Genomic DNA, 17,538 nt, shown 5'->3' with positions numbered 1-17,538 from the left:
AAGGTGCTTGTCGAAAGTGGTTTCCAGGAACAAAATATAACTTGAATAACTCCTGGGGAATACGTCTTTTAATAATATTTTAGGACCGTTTTCTTCTGTGTTCTGTGTATTGAAATTTTGAAATTAAGAATTGGGAAATCGAAAATTGGAATATTGCAACAGTGGCCCATATTCATTTCTGGCAACATTGTGATTGACTTTGGTGGCGCCAAAACACTTATTCAGGGGCTGCGACGCTCAGCTACTGGACAAAGCCACGAACATGGCATCCCAACCAAAAATCACAGGTTTTTACCGTCCCACCAAAGCAAATTCTTCAGCAGCTGCTGCGAAAAGACGAAAAGCTCTTATAGATGACCCCGTGTGTGAAATTAGATCTAATTGTGATATTAAACCGGCTATAGCATCCCTTAAACAGGAGACGACAGCTAACATCATCGCGGAGCCAGACGTGCTGTTGAAAAGTGAGCAGTTGAAAAAAGAGCCTGGTCCACCAGGTAACCCCAAAAACATTTTTACTGATGGCATAGAACATGTAAAAACTGTCCAGAAAAAGTCTTGTATAAGAAAAAGTAAAAAGACTTTGAAATCGGTGGAAAGTTTGTTGAAGGTTTCCCTTCCCAAAAGCTTGTTGTGTGAGAATGGTTTTGCTGAAACAGAAGTAATCAAAGAGGAGGCAACATCTTTTGCAGATAATCATGGATCCTTCCCAGCTGAAGTGTCAACCCCCAAAGGGTCAACCAGTCTCAGCACATCATGTCGTAAGAGGAAAATGCAGTGCATTGATGAACAATCTGAGGTAGTGAAAACAACACCAGAGAAACCTACAGAAAAAAGTATTGGAGTTCAGTTGCCCATAAGAGTTCGTAAAAAATTGGAAATGGGAAACCAAAATGTTACAGCCAATCAAGCCATTGAAGTCAAAATCAATGCTGACCAACTAAACTCTCCATCAAAGCCAGTTACATTTTTATGTATGGGAACACTTTCTCCCCGAAAGCCAGCCATCAGTTCTCCTATTCGTGCAAAAGGCAGTCCGTTACTCAATAACAGGCCACTTCAGTCAAGCTCTGAGAAATTATTGCAAAACTTAGCAGAAAAAAGGTTCAAATCTCCAGCTGTAAAATCTTTAGCATCTTTACTTGATAAAGTAGCTCCTGCTGAAAAGGTACTAATTTTTTTTATTGTTTCTCACCTTCATTTTACATTTTCATATCGTATTTAACTAGTTAACGCCGGAAGAAGTGAAATCTCGTCTCGGGACCAGCAAGAATCTCGCTGAACTTCGAGCCAAGCTCTCAAAAGTCAATGACTGTTCGGCAAAAGTCAAGGAGTTCTACGAAAGCAAAGTCCAGTTAAAGAAGTTCTCAAACCTTGAATTTAATCTCGCAGTCCCGGTTAGGTACATTGCTACATAATACTATATAACGAAAAAAGAAAAGTAGCATTGAATAAATATTCCAATTATTTCAACAGCCCAGGAAAAACAGCACAATCACCCGGTAAACGACAGACGCAAACTGAGAAAAGGCCAGCGTTTGAGCGTTTCCATGCCCTTGCTCAAGCTCCTTCAGAACATCTTATTCTTCCTTATAAATACAAGGTTCTAAATGAAGTGTTCCGCTGTCTCGAAACTGTCGTCGCTATGTTGTATAACAGGAAAGAGTGCATCCATTTCAGCAAGTTGAAACCTGCTGTACAAAAAATGCTTCAAAGGTATCTAGTTTTTTGTTACTTTTTATACATAAAAATAAACATTTCCGATACGGTTATTAAGAAGATCGTCTTGGTTTCTTTTTAGGGATTTTACAGAGAAGCATTTAGCCCAGGTTTGTCATGTCTTTCCTACAGCCTACAAGATTAATTATGAAAAACTTGTAGCCAACCTTCGAAGCTCTCCAGTCAAGAATCGTTCCTACCACTTAACCTTGACTCCCAGATTGAACTATCTGAGTTCAAGTAATTAAACGCAAATCTTACCGTTTGTTTTAACAATACCTGTATGTTATATATGTATTTTTTCCCCCAAGAATTGCTTGATGAAGAAGAATCTGATGATTTAAATGAAGACCAAAAGAGTTTTCAACCTTTAGCACCGAGTATGCTAATAGAGCGACGCTATGTTTTCCATAATCGTTTGATCAAGATCGTCAAGGAACATCATACGGTATACGAATTTGCATATATGGTATTTGTTACATACTAAATCTTTTAATTATTCTTATAGGAATTTCTGGCTAATTACAATCCCCTGTTAGAAGTGGCCGAAGACAAGATTACCCGATGGCATCAAAATTTCGACGTTGATGCTGTTCCTGATATTCCTTTGGCACCCTTGCCAACACCCCCTGACGTTCAAACGTTCGCAACTGCCAAAGATGTACTTGGTAATTCACTTTGTATTAGGTCTCAGTTACAGTAGAATATCGTTTTTCATAATTCGAGTTAATCTTTTAGAACAAGCACACAATCTTGCCAAACTCAATCCTCGATTGGAAGCCGCCTTAAAGGAACGGGCTGCGCTTAGCGATTCGACTGCACCACCTCAGACAAACCTTCAACAGGAAACAGAAGCCCCGAAACCCACAGCGCCCGTTAATGCAGGATTAAAAGGCGTTTCGCAATCTCTGATAGACAAGGTATGCATAAATCGTATAAGTCACATTATATGTGTTCAACGCTGCCAACTCTCTTTGTTTTGTTTTTTACAGATTCGCGCCCGTGAAGCCGCAAAAGCACAAACACAAATGACGATGAATACAGAAGAAATCCGTCGGCAAGGAATGTCAAAAATGCTTCCAGAGTTAGCCAGAATTATTAACAGTATTTTTGTGACGGAGAAGAAGTCAGTTATCGCACTGCGGCCCCTCATCGAAAAGATTCAATATAGTCACCGGGGAATCATGAGTGCGTCGACGGTAGAAGAACAAATAAAACTGCTGCGAAAAGTATACCCGGAATGGCTGGATATTTTAAGTAGAGCGGGTATTGATTACGTTAAAGTGGATCGGAAGATCGATAGCAACATCGTTTATCAGAAACTTGAAGACAACGCCAAAAGTTAACTCGTTTAACACGTGTGGTTTTTAATTGCAACGTTTTTATATTTGCGAACTTTTTTTCAACTCATTTTATTTTTGAACTGGCTCGATATGTTTTTTTTTACAACAAAATAAAATGGGATATATTTCCATCGGTTTTCCGGATACAGGTCGACACCGCAATTTTCTTGCGTTTTATTTATTATTTAGTGCATACAAGTGCTGCAATATCTAGTTAACTTTTGACGTAAAAATCTTAGATAATTTCAATGATTTTCTCGAAATCGTGTTTTTTTGTAGAAATCCTTTGAATTCCAGTAGAGGCAGTCATAACTCATAAACAATATCTATTTATGACGGCAACGCGGTGGAATGATGGCAACGAGGTAGTGGGCGGGAATAGATTTGAAGACGACTAGCAGACACACAGAGATACAGTGGTATAAGAAATGTAAGCCTTGGCCATGACAGGGAATTAGGTGTTAGCTGAAAACAGCTCAAATTCCCTATTTCCTCGTGATCGAAAGCAAGAAGATATTTTCGAATTCGTGGTAAGATCTGACATTCATTTATTGCCAATCTTATTTTATTTCGAATTTGTATTGAAGTAAAACAACCTTATACCTAGCATTGTGGATTCGATACCATATCGTGCTTTGAGAATTTTGTATGGTGGTATACGAAAAGTTTTGCCAATCATCTCCAAATCAGAAACTAAAAGGAATATCATACATCAGTAGGTTGAATACCACTCTTAAAGAGTTACCAGTTTTTAAAATATCTGGTTAGATATTGATGTTTTTGTCTGTCATTAGCTAGATTGCAGTAATTCAGGACTCAAAGTAATGTAGGCTACTTACCAGATTACGATCAATAATAAATAGAGACAAATTTCAAAATTTCCCTGTGAATTTCCCTGCAAATTTTTCAACAGTGACTAGCTTCTTTATAGGTATTACTAGACAGTTTGTTCATACAAACATTTTTTGCATTTGTCCTAGGTCGACTCACGTGCTGTGACGTCACTTACCTTTTACCTGACTGCACAACTAAACGAGCAGCGAATGCAATTCTGAACATAATGCCCGAAGGAAAATCTCCACGTCGTACACTAATCTTAGAATTACACGTGGAAAGAACAAAATCTGTATTTGCTGAGCGAATTGCATTCGTTTTCTGGGCGTACCTTCTGGATCAGGTTTTGACAAAACGAAGATTGATGACCTCTGCTCTACCTGAATGGTCTAGCCAAAGGCTCATCGTTGTTTTGTTTCCAACGACAAGTTCTCCAGAGATCAAATTATTATGCCCTTTCAAGACCCGCCTTCCCAGTAGCAACACAAACAATGCTTTGAGGCACTGGACATGACGCTAGAGAGGCCGCCAGTCTGTCTTCACGTGGAGCCGAAGTGAAACCCTTTTCAAAACTTCTCCGTTGCCCAGACACCGTGGTTTCTGGTCGACCTCTTCGTTTTTATACAGGTAAATTTAATGGCAATTTTTTTGCCTTTTTGTAATTTGTAAATAATTTTGTTGTTTACTGGTTGAGGATTACGTAAATATGGAACTACAAATATGTTATATTTTTCTAGATCATTGAAAATCTAAACGAAGCGGCATTGGGATTGTCGTTGTATCAATCCATTTAGTAATACTTATTTATTGAATATGCAGTGTTTAAGAAACAAAAACAAATAATTTACGTTCGAAGATATTTAATTTGTTCTAATTAGTTTTTGGTTTTGTTTAGAACAATGGCTCCTGTCATGGGGCTCTATTTCTTTGCAGCAGTTTTGTGTGGTACTATCGTGAACACAGAAGGAAAATTTCTGCCCGATATTAGGCTTCCGAAATCCATCGTGCCAGAACACTACAACATTGGCATAATCCCTGACATTCATCAGGGCAACACTGACATTGAAGGCTTTGTTCACTTGGATTTTTTCGTACAGTCACCTACAGATCGTATTGTGATGCACGCTGTGAATTTGACATTGAACGAGGAAAGCATTTTCGTTAACCAACTTCTGTCAAAAGCAAAGGACATAATGCAAGAAAATGATGTTAGCAAAATCAGTTCGACCGGGATTAGTGAAAAACATGAGATGTTGAAAGTCCTTCGTCCAGTTTCATACGACGTCGAAAAAGAATTCGTCATAATTTATTTAGGCTCGAAGTTGGAAGAAAACGGGCGTTACCGCGTCAGTTTTAACTATTCCGGGTACGTACTTGGATGGACAGACAACAAAATGTTTTATTGTAATAACTTTAATTGGTAAAACAGGTCATTGGCGAAGAATTTGAAGGGTTTTTATGGCTCCGAATATTTGGATTTGAAAAGCAAAACTAAAAAGTATGGATTTTTATTGCAATAGAACCGTTAAGTAAAATTATAAAAATAGCTTAACTCTTTGTTACCGTCAGATGGGTGGGTGTCACGCAATTTGAACCCACGTCAGCTCGACTAGCTTTTCCATGCCTTGACGAGCCAGCCATGAAAGCCACTTTCACCATGTCAATCGGACGGCGAACCAACTACACATCACTGTCTAATATGCCGCATGTCAAAAGCGAACCTATGTAAGTATAAAGCCATGCTTGAGTGGTCTTACCGGTTATTACAGTATAAATTTCGTGGTTGTTGAAAAGGCAAAATAGTTTATTTTTTATTTTTCATCCACTTTCTTGTTTAAATCTTAAATTTCTAAATTGGAAACCCCCGCTAGTTAAATGCTAACGCGCAAAACTAATCATTCTACTGTCAAATACTTGTATTTCACGCACCCATTTTACATTTGATATAAGGGTCACTCTCACATCGAAACCAAGGCTAATATAATTTTTGTATTTTAAAAACAGGTCCAACAAAGAGGGTTGGGTCTGGGATTTCTATGAAAAGTCCGTGCCAATGTCAACTTATCTTATTGCGTGCTTGGTTTCGGAATTCAGTTTTCGCCAAGCAAGGCCGGTCATTCGCAAAGATAGCGATAACCAATCGACGCACAATGTAACAGACATACGCATATGGGCGCGTGCGGATGCGATTGATCAAGTGGACTTGGCCGTAAAGGTGGCGCCCACTATGCTTGAATTTTTGGAAGAATATTTTCAAGTTTCGTTTCCCCTTCCCAAAATTGATCTTGTTGGTTTGCCCGACTTTTCCTCTGGTGCCATGGAAAATTGGGGACTCGTCACTTACAGGTTTCGTGAAATGGTTTTATTTTAGCCGGTTTTATTAAACTTACTGTGTCCTACTTTTACTGCTAACCCACAGAGAGACGACTTTGCTGGTGAATCCAAAATCGGCAGCGATTCGCGATGAAATGAACGTCGAACGTGTTATTGCCCACGAGTTAGCACATCAATGGTTAGATCACCTTTATGGTTGAATATATATCAAAATCTTACCTAATTACTGAATGTTTTTCTCAGGTTTGGAAATTTAGTTACCATGGATTGGTGGAACGGTTTATGGTAATAAACTTAATTAAATAGTAAATTACATTAGTAAATTACATATTAAAAAATTTAATTATGTAAGGAAGAAGTAAATCATCTAATTTTAATCAAATAGGTTGAATGAAGGCTTCGCCACATACGTTCAACGCTTGGTTCTTGACAACGTAATAAATGCCAAATGAGCGATCAGATTTTTTTTTTTTCTTAACCTTTTTTTTTTACTTTTTCATCTATGAAATAGGTATCACCCAAATATCAGTATGGCACTTTGCAAGCTTTAGATTTTCTTTCCGTGATGGATGCGGACGGACTTGAATCGTCTCACGCCATATCAATAGATGTTGCAGTAAATACTCAAATTCAAAATTAGTTCGTTCAAAGAACTCTGTAACAAACAACTTATTTTATTTTACAGCACCCAACACAAATAACAGAAATTTTTGATGCCATCTCTTATACAAAAGGTAATAAACACGATGAATCTATATAAGCTCATTTGAGTATTTTTACATTTACATTTTCTGTATTTAACATACTAACTTATAACAGGTGCTGCTGTGATTCGAATGATGAATGATTTTCTTGGAGAGGCAACATTCCGTCAGGGAATCACCAACTATCTTAACGAAAAGTATTGCAATCTGGTTAAAACTACAATAGTATGATAAGCGAATTTATTGATTTTATTTTAAGGAAGTACAAAAATGCTCAACAGGATGAACTTTGGCAATTCTTGAGTGAACAGGCTCACCGGGATGCGGTTTTGCCACTGAATCTTGACATTAAAACGATTATGGACACCTGGACGTTGCAAATGGGTTTCCCGGTCATCACCATAGAGCGAAATTACACGGATGGTTACGCCTTCATCCACCAAGTAAGATTGACGCTGGTATGTATAAAACTAGCCAATCTTATTACAACCATTTGATGTACAGAAACGGTTCCTACGTGGAGTTACGCCAACTACTTCAAGTGCTGAGAAATCAACAACCGCCACAAATTCCGTCGGATCAAAACGAACAGATTTCCCAACCTATCGATGGTGGGTACCAGTCTCGCTCACTGATTCTGTTGTTCAGGATTTTAACCAAAGCAACACTCGGCCTGCTTTTTGGCTCACCCCGAATGAACTCTCTGCAACTAAATTTATCGGCAAAAGTGAAGATTCTTGGATTATTGCCAACATTCTTGCTACGGGCTACTATCGAGTCAATTATGACGAAAGAAATTGGGGGCTTCTTAACCTTCAACTAAAAACTTGTCACCATGTTATCCACCCCATCAACCGAGCTTACCTCATCGACGATGCATTTGCTTTGGCTGCTGCAGAAATTTTGCCGTACTCTACGCCCTTCAACCTAATTGAATACCTTTCCAATGAGGATCACCATGTACCTTGGACTAGCGCCTTTAGGGCTCTAAATTATATTGGTCGGATGTTATCGTATACAAAAGATCATGGAAGATACAAGGTATTATTTGAATGCGCCATTTCCTCATTTTATAGTTCACTGAATGCTTTGCTTTTTAGGCCTTTATGAGGTCATTGGTAGTTCCCTCCTACACCCGCCTAGGAACGGACTTCCAGCCTAATGACAGTCCCCTCACCAAAATGTTGCGTATCTCAATGACAACCCAAGCGTGTAGTCAAGAATATAGGCCCTGCATTCGACAAGCGCAGCTGTTGTTTGACAAATGGATGGATAGCCCGGATCCTATTAGATCAAACAGGTTGTATGCGCTAATTTTTTTAATTTTAAAAAGAAATGCAAGAATACCGCTTCCTTTTTTAAAATACAGCATCATTCCCGATCTTCGGTCCTCTACCTACTGTACTGCCATCAAATACGGCGGCCAATTGGAATGGGACTTTGCTTATCAAATGAGCTTTAATACGACCTCGGCGCAGGATCGAGATGTTCTTTTGTCGGCACTTGGATGCAGTCGCGATCCTTGGATTCTTATTCGCTATTTGTCCTTCGCGCTCGATCCAAAGTCGGGAATTCGCAAGCAAGACGGGCGCCGTGTGATCAGCGCAGTGGCTAGCAATCCCGGTGGACGAAGAATAGCCTTCCAATTCGTCGTAAATCATTTTGAAGAAATGTTTTCGTAGTAAGAAATTTCAATTTTAATTCTTTTGTTCGCGGCTGATCGCAGTTTTTTGTCATCATTTTAAATGAATAGCTTTGGGAATCCAGTACGCGTCCTTCAAATGCTTAGCAGTACTACAAGCAGCCTTAACACGCAGGAGGAGCTTGTCAAGGTAAGTTGATTTTTACTTTTATATTTATCTATGTTGTGACTAAGTTGTCGCTTTTTTGCGACTAGATTCAAAAACTTATGGAGTCGAAAGTTATGTTACTCCAAAAAGCGCAAACGTCTGCCAACAATATTCAGTCGGTAGTATCTGCCAACATTAAATGGATGGATAAAAATTTCAAAATCTTGAACCAGTGGTTCGCTAATAAAGGCTTCTGATGGAAAAATCTTTTTGAATTGAAAAGATTCTTGCAGCAAAGCTCTACTAATTCTGAAACCTTAAGCTTCATTTTTATTCAATAAAAATGTTCGTTTTATGCGAATAATCTGAATCAAAGTATTATCTTGCGCTTAATTAAGGAACCAAGAATTAGTTAGAATTTAGTTTTTTAATTGAATCGTTTTGCAAAACAAAAAAACGATTTAAAAAAAAGCAATACTTTATCGGGATTACTTCACGAATATTTATTCCACTCAAAGCCAATGGCCCTGTAATGGTGACATTTAATTCGCCGCGGTTGGCATGCGTCACTGTACTATCCATAGACCAAAATTTTATGAATCTTTCTTGGAAGTATCGTGAGATGCCACCCTTTAAGCATAAACGCGTTGTCACTATACAGCCCTTGTGAAGATAACGTAAAATTCTTTGACCACGATTGCACCATAGGCTGACATTGCTATCACTCACAATTTGTTGTTTGCTTGTTTGAATTTCAATCTTGACTATCAATACGTTCGTGGCTTCAGTTTACAAATACGAAAGGGTCAGCATTAGTTGCAGTGAAAGGCGTAATTTTCCTATTTCGATTTTAGCCTACCTAAGGTATCTTTCGTAATTCACAAATGGTCATCGAGTGATAAAACAATTCTTATTTGGGCACCATTTTAATAACAGTGCGTACGACGTTTCCTTACCTTCCGTCAGCAAAAAAAACTCCTCAAAGGTCTACGCTGCAATCGGCACATTTTGCTTGCCTACGTGACAATTTGTGCGTGCGTAGAAAAGCGTGTTTTACGTGTTTTATTCGAGATAGTGAGATTGTAACCGCCTCAAAACAGTGGACTTTTAAATTCCCTATCTTGCTCGGATGTTTCCACAAAGGTTTCAGGAAAAAAGAAGAAGAATCTCAGTTTTTCATGTGTTGCGGGGTTCTTCATTTTGGACAACCGAGGAAAGAATTTTTGTGGAATCTATAAATGGAGGTATTATGCACTTTCTTCCCTGAGCAATTTCGTAATGAAAGATACGTGAAAGCGCTGCTATGGTTTTCAACAATCACTAAACAAAGCGAATTTTCATATTAATTCATTCTGATTTTCGGTTTATGAACAAAAGCGAATCACATTTACTAACATCCCTTCGACACCTTTGCAACTTTTGATTTCCTCTATTTTATTTATTTATTTTTACTTAACTGCGTTTTTGGTTTGCTAGTTTAACTGAGGGAGGGTGGCTTACACACAATACATGGACTACTAACTTTGGCAAAAATTTGAAAGATACGCATAGGTCTATAGATCGATCGTATGACTAGGCTGTTGTCTACGTGCGTGTTGCGTGTCTGATAGAGAAGAAGTTCATAGTGTGCCAAAATGTCTTTGGGTATCTGAGTCTGACTACAAGGTTACTCATCTATTTTCTTTTTTTACAACTTTTACAACATATATTCGCATGATATAAAAAACTTCGAATTCTATGGTTCGTCGCTTAAAAATTCGTCGTCGCACATTTCCAATATTTATTTTTTCCGTTTTTTAGCACATAATATATTTCGTTTGATTTATTTAGATTGATTGTAGTTTGTTTGTGTTTTTTTCAAAGCTTGCCAACCAAAAGATTTCTTTTCTTATTGCCTAACGATTTTTGAAAGTACGAGGGACTTTGCCCCCAGCCTTCCTCACCGTTTCCCACCTTTTCAAATCTTCGAGTGCTGAACTGGCTGCTTTGCTGTGTTTGATTTTAACCGGTTTGCTTGACGTTTGCGAAGGGGGAAGCGTGAAAAGCGCCCAATGTCGGGTTGTAACAGTTTTGTTCGATGAGGTTGATTCCCCACGTATCCTAGCACCATTTTAATGTGTCTGTTTGTATGTTAACCTTTTTATTAATTTTTTACTATTTATACCTAGTATACTGTATAATTTTCGAGGTAATTTAACGTTTCTTTGGGTCCTCCGTTTCGTGCCAATTTTTACTATGCTCTTACACTTGTGAGCTTTGTTTGGGATTTGCATTTCACGCTGTTTTAAGAACACCAGTCTATTCATTGCTGAGCATTTCCTAAAACAGACAACAAAGACATTCGCTCGAAATTGACTTGTCTTTGGTTGCCCACGAGCTGGACGCATGCGCAGCAGCATTTAGTTACAAGGTTAGCTCATTCCACGTCGGAAATTTTAAGTATATTACCTCACCTGATAATATTCCAATTGGTTATGATTAACGTACTAGATGATCATGTTTTTGACATGGAACTTAATGAAAAATAGGGAATCGTTATTTCTAGTATCAGCTGTACGTTTTCATTTAATATTTTCGGTATCCCTTTATTCGCTATAGTTCCTTCTGCAATGCTATATCTTTTTCAATTCTTTCCTGCCCCCGCAAAAAAAAAAAAATCAAATTTCGAAAGGCAATACTCGTGGCGAATGCGTCTCAGCTCCAGCAATTTAGTTCTCACTTCAGCAAGCTCGTGCTCTGAACGCGGCGGTTGTTTTCGTATAGCTTGGCACGAGCATCATCGTGCAATCTCGATCTAAGAATAATTCCAGGCTTGTTCTAGAAACCAACGTAGACTCTCTCTAAAACGGGAATAATTCGCTATTCAGCGGGAAGAAAACAAAATAATAAAGTTGGCGGGAAGGTTTGTCCAATAACAAGCTGACGATTTTTTGCGACGTCGGCTGACGTGTCTCAGCTGACGGTTGGGTGCACATAAAAACACACAGCGTGATCTCACATTTCTGGGTGTTTTGATCAGCGTAACATTGACCCACGTGCGTTTTAAATTACTTTTTCAGCATCTTACAGATTAATTATTCATTTATTTTCCTTGTTTAAGATTGTATTGCTTTCTATTCTCCATCTGCCCCCACAACACTGCCCAAGAATAGCAAATTCCCAGATCATTGATAGCGAAGCCAAGTGTTGTATGGCTTCCGTAGCGGAATATCCCATGTGGCGAATATCAATGGACTTCCATATTACTCATAGCAACAGTCAGCATGGTTTTCAGCTGATACCGAAAAAGAAAATACAACGGGCTAGTATGACGTGAGAAACTACGATGCTCTATTTTCCATTGATTTTCTTTTTAAAATAGATTGTGTCATTTTTTTTTTCAGGATATTTGAAGTCATGCTACATTTTACGCAGTTGGTGCTTCCAATTGTTTTTATCACAAGACTTTCTGCTGTACCGGGGAAAGAAGGAGTCCATTGCGCAAACGCCTGACTATTATTTTTTTTTCCAAAACAAAGCGATAAAGAAGGGCACCTCATTCATCTGTGTTCAGATGGAAATAAGGCGGCGGGATAGCAAGAGGGCGACTTGCACTACACAGGACTTTCTGTTTCGTTTTCCGGAGTATTCGTCTGGTTTCTCCGGTCAAGGTGACCTGGCAACGTCTACGTGCGAGTGTATACCCCGAACAACACAGCCTTTCTCTTCGCTTCTCTCAGTCACGTTCGGTCTTCGTGCAGTCCAATAAACCGTCCAACGTCGAGTAGGACTGCTTTGCTGCTTGTGTTGTGCTGTGCAGCTACGCCAAGGTCGCTAGTCGGTCAAACGATCACGTGTGCTGCCTGCTCCACTCATCTGCTTGTCATCTGTTCAAAAAATAAAGTAAGTTTGCATTACATTACATTTCCTGTAAATGATTTATGGAATATGTGCCAAATGTTAACTTGGAAGATCAATCAAAGGTTATCAAGCACTTATTGCCATTCTCAATATCCTGTTTTAGCAACTTGAGCTCTTGTTTCTTTTGCCATGTTTGGTTTTGGCGTTTTTTTGTTACGTTGCTAAAAAATTTATTAGACCAACATTCGACGTTACAGCTAAATGACATAATTGGAACTGAGTTAGATTGTTCTTGTTTAGTTATTGTTAGAAAGTCTAGAATTCACGTGATTTCCATGTAAAGAATTGAATATTGTTATCTTGTACGGTCGTAATAGGAACAACTAAATATGGTGGTCCAGTCAACTTTCAATAACATTAGCATAGATTCTAGGGAGTTCGGTGCCCTCTATTGAGGCCCTTGGTGCAGATAGGCATGCGTTATAGAGGTTCAATGTCCAAACTCTCGAGAGAAAATAATACTCACAGACATCTGAAGTTTGTTGACAGGTCTTAGGTTTCTTTGAACCCAACACAGTTAAAGCTCAAAACGTTTTGCATTCCCAGTTGCATCTATCCTTTGTTTTGAAGCTGAGCATTGTCCCAAAATTTGTTGCTGTCTCTGGGAAGATGATTACTTGGTATCTCAAGTCCAGTGGCACACATCATTCAATCAGAAAAAGAAACCACAAAAAAAGAAAATTGCCTAGATATTGGTACAGCATGAGGCCCTGTTATCGATTAACTGCAAGCCTATGGCACCACTGATTAACAGGAATACGTGTGACTGTGTGGGTCGATTGTACTGTTATTGCTTACAGACCAATTATTGGACTATTAATCGATAATGACCGCCAAATCGTCTTTCAAGGTTGTAGATGTGCGTGTGCGTTTGCTAAAACTGCTGGTTGCACTTTTGGAGCTTTACCCAGCTGCAAACTTTGTTCTTTTATTTTTAATACTCCAGGTAAAAGTAGGCCACTTACTTACATAGTCATATGCTAAATTATCCAGCGGCTACGTTTCACCTTCGATTTTTCCCCCGCAAAATCTGCTGAATCATTGCTGCGTTTGTTTCGTGCAAAACAAGTTTTTTGTGTTATGTTTCCATCAGTACATGATTAGCCTTAATTTTAGAACTATTTGCCAATAATGAATCCCTTCCAGCAATTCCGCATAAAATGTTTTTCCTTGATGGCTGCAAGGTAGAAAAAAGTGGCAGCGCCATCGGTCCAAATTGGACTGTTGACTCTCTGTGGCCATGTCCTTATAGCCTTTTCAAGAGAAAGCGGGGCCTTGCTGTTTTTCTTAATGATTGCCTTTGGGGTCCGAACGACGAAATACTTAACAGTTTTTCGCGTTCTTTTTTTTCCGACTTATTCAGGTAGTGACGCTTGTCTGGAGAAGTCGGTGTGAATCCTCCCTACATTACCGAAATCTCTTTGAAGGTTCGTGCTCTGTATTAGGAAAAAGCGTAACGGGAGGACCAAGAAGGACCAGAAGGCTCAACATCAATGTGTTTGGCTGATCATGAATCTGGAGACGCTCTCCTCACCTGGAGGAGATACAGGAGCGGCCTGTTCGCTTAGTTCCTTGTTGGCTTTAGGTTGTCGTTCTCGGGCTGAAGCGGCCCATTCGTTCGCTAAGAAACTTCAGACAAAATTGTGGTCTTTGAGCCCTTTGCAGTCAACTACCGATGACGAGCTGTCATCAGCTAGACAGTGCCACGAAGAGGATCTCTACAATTCTTGGGCAGTTGAAGCTCGTTTTGATTTGAACAGTAAGCGCGTGGAAAGTGTTGTCACTAGCGTACCGCTGATCACGCCCAATCGATCCGCAGACAATTTATCCAGCGTCGTTTATACGACTTCAGATTTTCAGCTTAACAAATTACCGCTAGTTTCATCACCGAACGAGTCATTTGCAAATACCATGGACTCAAGCACAAATTTCAATAACCGTAATGCCCTGGACGGAAGCTGGGTTAACTACCATAAGGATCGTGAGGTACATTCGTCTGCGTCATCAGGGCGGAGCCTAGATCAAGAGTCAGACTCGAGTAGCACGACAACGACAAACCCAATGTCAGATAGTGACCAATATTTTGATTTTGGAATCGAAACACCGGTCGACTTGGATAGTGCCGGGGAAGAAACGGTGGTTCATGAACCACCGATTGTGATCAACTGTGACGACGGCCTCCCAGGGAGGGGCCAAGGAGACGGCATGGAATCTGGCTACATATTCGGCAGTCCTACTCTGAGCGGAGAGGAGGATTCAGACAATTTAAAAGACAGGGAGGAAGAGCCTTCATTCTACGAGAGTCTTTCGCAATCCCCGGCATCTGCTGGGTTTGCCCAGAAAGCCAATCATGACCGATTTAACTTTAACCACTCCTACGGTGCCCACGTGTGTGAACCCTTTCTGGATCGCTCTGACGCCGTGAATACTAATATTGATATGAACGTGTCTGGCCACAACGGGCTTGCCACAACTGAGATGCCGGTTAGCAACACTACCCATGATAACGCGCTTGCGCAGTCGGTACCCGTTGAAATGCCACCGACGCTTCGTGAAATGGCAGCGCGTGCAAGCCTTGCTCTTCAAGGAGAGTTAGAGGGCGACACGAGCAATGATTTCTTAACCGACAACGGTTCCTTAACTGAACCGTTGCAAAGCGAGATCATTCATTCCTCGCAATCCGTATCACCCGGTTCGCCAATTTCAAGTCCGCGTGAAGCCTTTCCAGACAGGCATTGCTTTCGGGAAGAAAAATTGGGGGCTGCTAGCGTACAGGTGTCTGATGTATTGGCTGATCTTTTCAAACTTAAACTAGACATGGTTCGACTCGATCCTATTATCAGCGACCAATCGTTTGGTGTAACTGCTGACATCAAAGACTTTCATGCCGACGAGTATGATCTGCCCATTGAAAATGGAAAAGAAATGGACGATCGACACATTGTCAATGACAATGTCAACGTCAGGACTGAGTCTCCTGCGATCGATGTAGCCTCCAACACCAAACCGGAGGTTGACGATGGATACAGCCAGACGAGTTCCGAAGTTACGTCAACGAAAGAATCTACCCCATCAAAGGAAGAAGAAGAAACGGACAATGAAAACGACGACCAACACAATCGACCTCGCGTGCAACGTAGCACATCTCTCAAAACATGCAAGACACCCCCAGGAACTCCAGGTGGGAAAAAGATTGTTCGATTTGCCGATGCCTTGGGTCTCGATTTGGCCCTGGTTCGCACGTTCTTAGACGAAGTTCCCCACGTACCCCAATCGGCCTTCGACGATTTGGCCGTTGCCCCGACGCAAAATGAATCGTCACTAGCTCGTTCAGCACAAACGGGTTCCTACATCCGCATTACACGCCGAGATCCAAGCACCAATAATTCTGTCACCACATTTGTCAATAGTCCACGTATTCTCATCGCCAATTTCACCCAACCGGGGAATATGCCCGACTTCCTGGATAGGGTTAAACGACAAAAGATTTCCCTGGAAACAGCCTGCATGGTGGATGATAGCAGATTACGTGGTGTCGTTCGCGTTCTCAATCTTGACTTTCATAAATCTGTTCTAATTCGATTCACGGTTGACGAATGGCGTACTCAAGCCGACCAGGCAGCTACTTACGTGCCCGACAGCTGCGACGGGCTTTCAGACCGCTTCACTTTTATACTGGCAGGTGCCCAAACAATGCAGCCGGGGCAAAGACTCATCTTCGCCATCTGTTATCGTGTTGCCGGCCAAGAGATCTGGGATAGCAATCAGAGCAAAAATTACGTGTTCCAGTGCATTTCCAATTCGAATTACCTGCCCTCTATTGCTCTAAATAATCCGTTGGCTGTATCTGACACTTTCTTGCCCTATATGTAAAAATTTTCTTGAATATGAAATTAACATCACGTTACTACGTGGTAAAGGGAGGCTATATCTCCCACATCCCACTCGATACGATTCAACCTCCTTCTTGAACGAAATTATTTTCTGCATAGCTATAAAAAACGTATATAATTTTGAACCGTTTTACAGATGGTATGGGTGTTGATAATTTCTCCAATCATTAAAGAATATTATATAGACACGATATTGTACAAAACCTATTAGTTTTCAGTGCTTAAAGAGACGCGATAGATGTGAAATAGAAACATAGTTACTATATGAAGCTGTTTTAAATAAATATTAACATTGTCAATGGAACGTTTGGCCATATTATTTTGTTATGTTTTCATTTTATCACACTTGTTGTCTTCCCGTATTCTTGTATGCCACTAAGACTGCAGTTGATCACGTCTGGAGAAAAAAATCGAAGCAGTTTTTACGTACAGCTTGGATAGGATTTTCTGTTTGGTTGTGATGGTGGATACCTAATGGGCAGGGTAGGAAGATTTTAAATTGGAAATGTAATTGTTAATCGCAAGAAGCTAAATAAAGACCGAAGGGTGCATCCACATACATCACTGGGATTGAATGGCAGTCATATGTTTTTAAAATTGCTTTGAATGTCAATAAAGTTTCAAACTACTAGAGGCAGCTATTGCTGGTCACGAAAAAGAATTTGCATACTATTTATTGTTGGTGACGAAACAGCTCTTCTTCCTCGCCAGATTTGGATTACTTATTGACATATCGCTGCCGTCCCGCATGTCAAATAAAATATACACCCTCCTGTCAAATCCATGGTCAAATGTTTTTACTTTTCATTATCGTTCACCGACTGATACCAATTTATCGATGGACTACCATACCCTCCGTTTAATGTATACCATATTCCTTATTATACACTAAACTTAAAAGGCAAACTAAATAAGGTTGTAAATCAAATTAAAGAAGAATTTATTCACTTGTTTTCGTTGCACTATATTTAACATGATGACTGTAAAGACCGTCTATAAAATACACGTAAACGTTGGACGC

The 17,538-nt window shown here is 39.9% G+C and overlaps 3 protein-coding genes across 4 annotated transcripts; all 3 read left to right on the top strand.

Moving 5' to 3' along the window:
• The first annotated feature begins 192 nt into the window (after window positions 1-192).
• LOC130694274 (DNA replication factor Cdt1-like) lies at window positions 193-3,191 on the top strand. 2 transcript variants are annotated; one of them, XM_057517444.2, is made up of 9 exons: window positions 194-497; window positions 693-1,168; window positions 1,230-1,402; window positions 1,477-1,716; window positions 1,802-1,959; window positions 2,031-2,167; window positions 2,228-2,387; window positions 2,458-2,639; window positions 2,712-3,186. In XM_057517444.2, exons 1-9 carry the CDS (start codon window positions 263-265, stop codon window positions 3,063-3,065), a joined length of 2,115 nt encoding a protein of 704 aa, XP_057373427.1. In that variant the 5' UTR covers window positions 194-262; the 3' UTR covers window positions 3,066-3,186. The 2 variants fall into 2 exon arrangements, with proteins under 2 accessions (XP_057373365.1, XP_057373427.1); XM_057517382.2 differs by having other exon boundaries at window positions 193-1,168; window positions 2,712-3,191.
• A 914-nt stretch (window positions 3,192-4,105) lies between these two features.
• On the top strand, window positions 4,106-9,078 carry LOC130692912 (aminopeptidase N-like). Its single transcript, XM_057516042.2, has 17 exons — window positions 4,106-4,523; window positions 4,792-5,262; window positions 5,326-5,394; window positions 5,466-5,621; window positions 5,901-6,242; window positions 6,316-6,408; window positions 6,474-6,515; window positions 6,616-6,664; window positions 6,742-6,846; window positions 6,916-6,964; window positions 7,050-7,131; window positions 7,194-7,377; window positions 7,439-7,975; window positions 8,035-8,234; window positions 8,304-8,615; window positions 8,688-8,766; window positions 8,832-9,078. The coding sequence occupies exons 2-17, from the start codon at window positions 4,796-4,798 to the stop codon at window positions 8,979-8,981; spliced, it is 2,916 nt and encodes a 971-aa protein (XP_057372025.1). The 5' UTR covers window positions 4,106-4,523; window positions 4,792-4,795; the 3' UTR covers window positions 8,982-9,078.
• Window positions 9,079-12,198: 3,120 nt separating this feature from the next.
• Window positions 12,199-17,538, top strand: LOC130693763 (glycogen-binding subunit 76A-like). Its single transcript, XM_057517003.2, has 2 exons — window positions 12,199-12,606; window positions 13,988-17,538. Exon 2 carries the CDS (start codon window positions 14,134-14,136, stop codon window positions 16,495-16,497), a length of 2,364 nt encoding a protein of 787 aa, XP_057372986.1. The 5' UTR covers window positions 12,199-12,606; window positions 13,988-14,133; the 3' UTR covers window positions 16,498-17,538.

The sequence above is a fragment of the Daphnia carinata genome, chromosome 7 (assembly GCF_022539665.2).
Source record: "Daphnia carinata strain CSIRO-1 chromosome 7, CSIRO_AGI_Dcar_HiC_V3, whole genome shotgun sequence".
Taxonomy (NCBI): domain Eukaryota; kingdom Metazoa; phylum Arthropoda; class Branchiopoda; order Diplostraca; family Daphniidae; genus Daphnia; species Daphnia carinata.
This window is presented reverse-complemented; position numbering and strand designations above follow the sequence as displayed.

What these genes read in the sequence shown, in the direction of transcription:
- LOC130692912 (XM_057516042.2), top strand. Translation starts at nt 4,796, where the DNA reads ATGGCTCCTGTCATGGGGCTCTATTTCTTTGCAGCAGTTTTGTGTGGT. An exon ending in GTCAGTTTTAACTATTCCGG is followed by an intron (nt 5,263 to 5,325) that starts GTACGTACTTGG and finishes TTGGTAAAACAG; the next exon opens with GTCATTGGCGAAGAATTTGA. An exon ending in GATTGGTGGAACGGTTTATG is followed by an intron (nt 6,516 to 6,615) that starts GTAATAAACTTA and finishes TTAATCAAATAG; the next exon opens with GTTGAATGAAGGCTTCGCCA.
- LOC130694274 (XM_057517382.2), top strand. Translation starts at nt 263, where the DNA reads ATGGCATCCCAACCAAAAATCACAGGTTTTTACCGTCCCACCAAAGCA. An exon ending in AAGTAGCTCCTGCTGAAAAG is followed by an intron (nt 1,169 to 1,229) that starts GTACTAATTTTT and finishes GTATTTAACTAG; the next exon opens with TTAACGCCGGAAGAAGTGAA. An exon ending in GTACAAAAAATGCTTCAAAG is followed by an intron (nt 1,717 to 1,801) that starts GTATCTAGTTTT and finishes GTTTCTTTTTAG; the next exon opens with GGATTTTACAGAGAAGCATT.
- LOC130693763 (XM_057517003.2), top strand. Translation starts at nt 14,134, where the DNA reads ATGAATCTGGAGACGCTCTCCTCACCTGGAGGAGATACAGGAGCGGCC.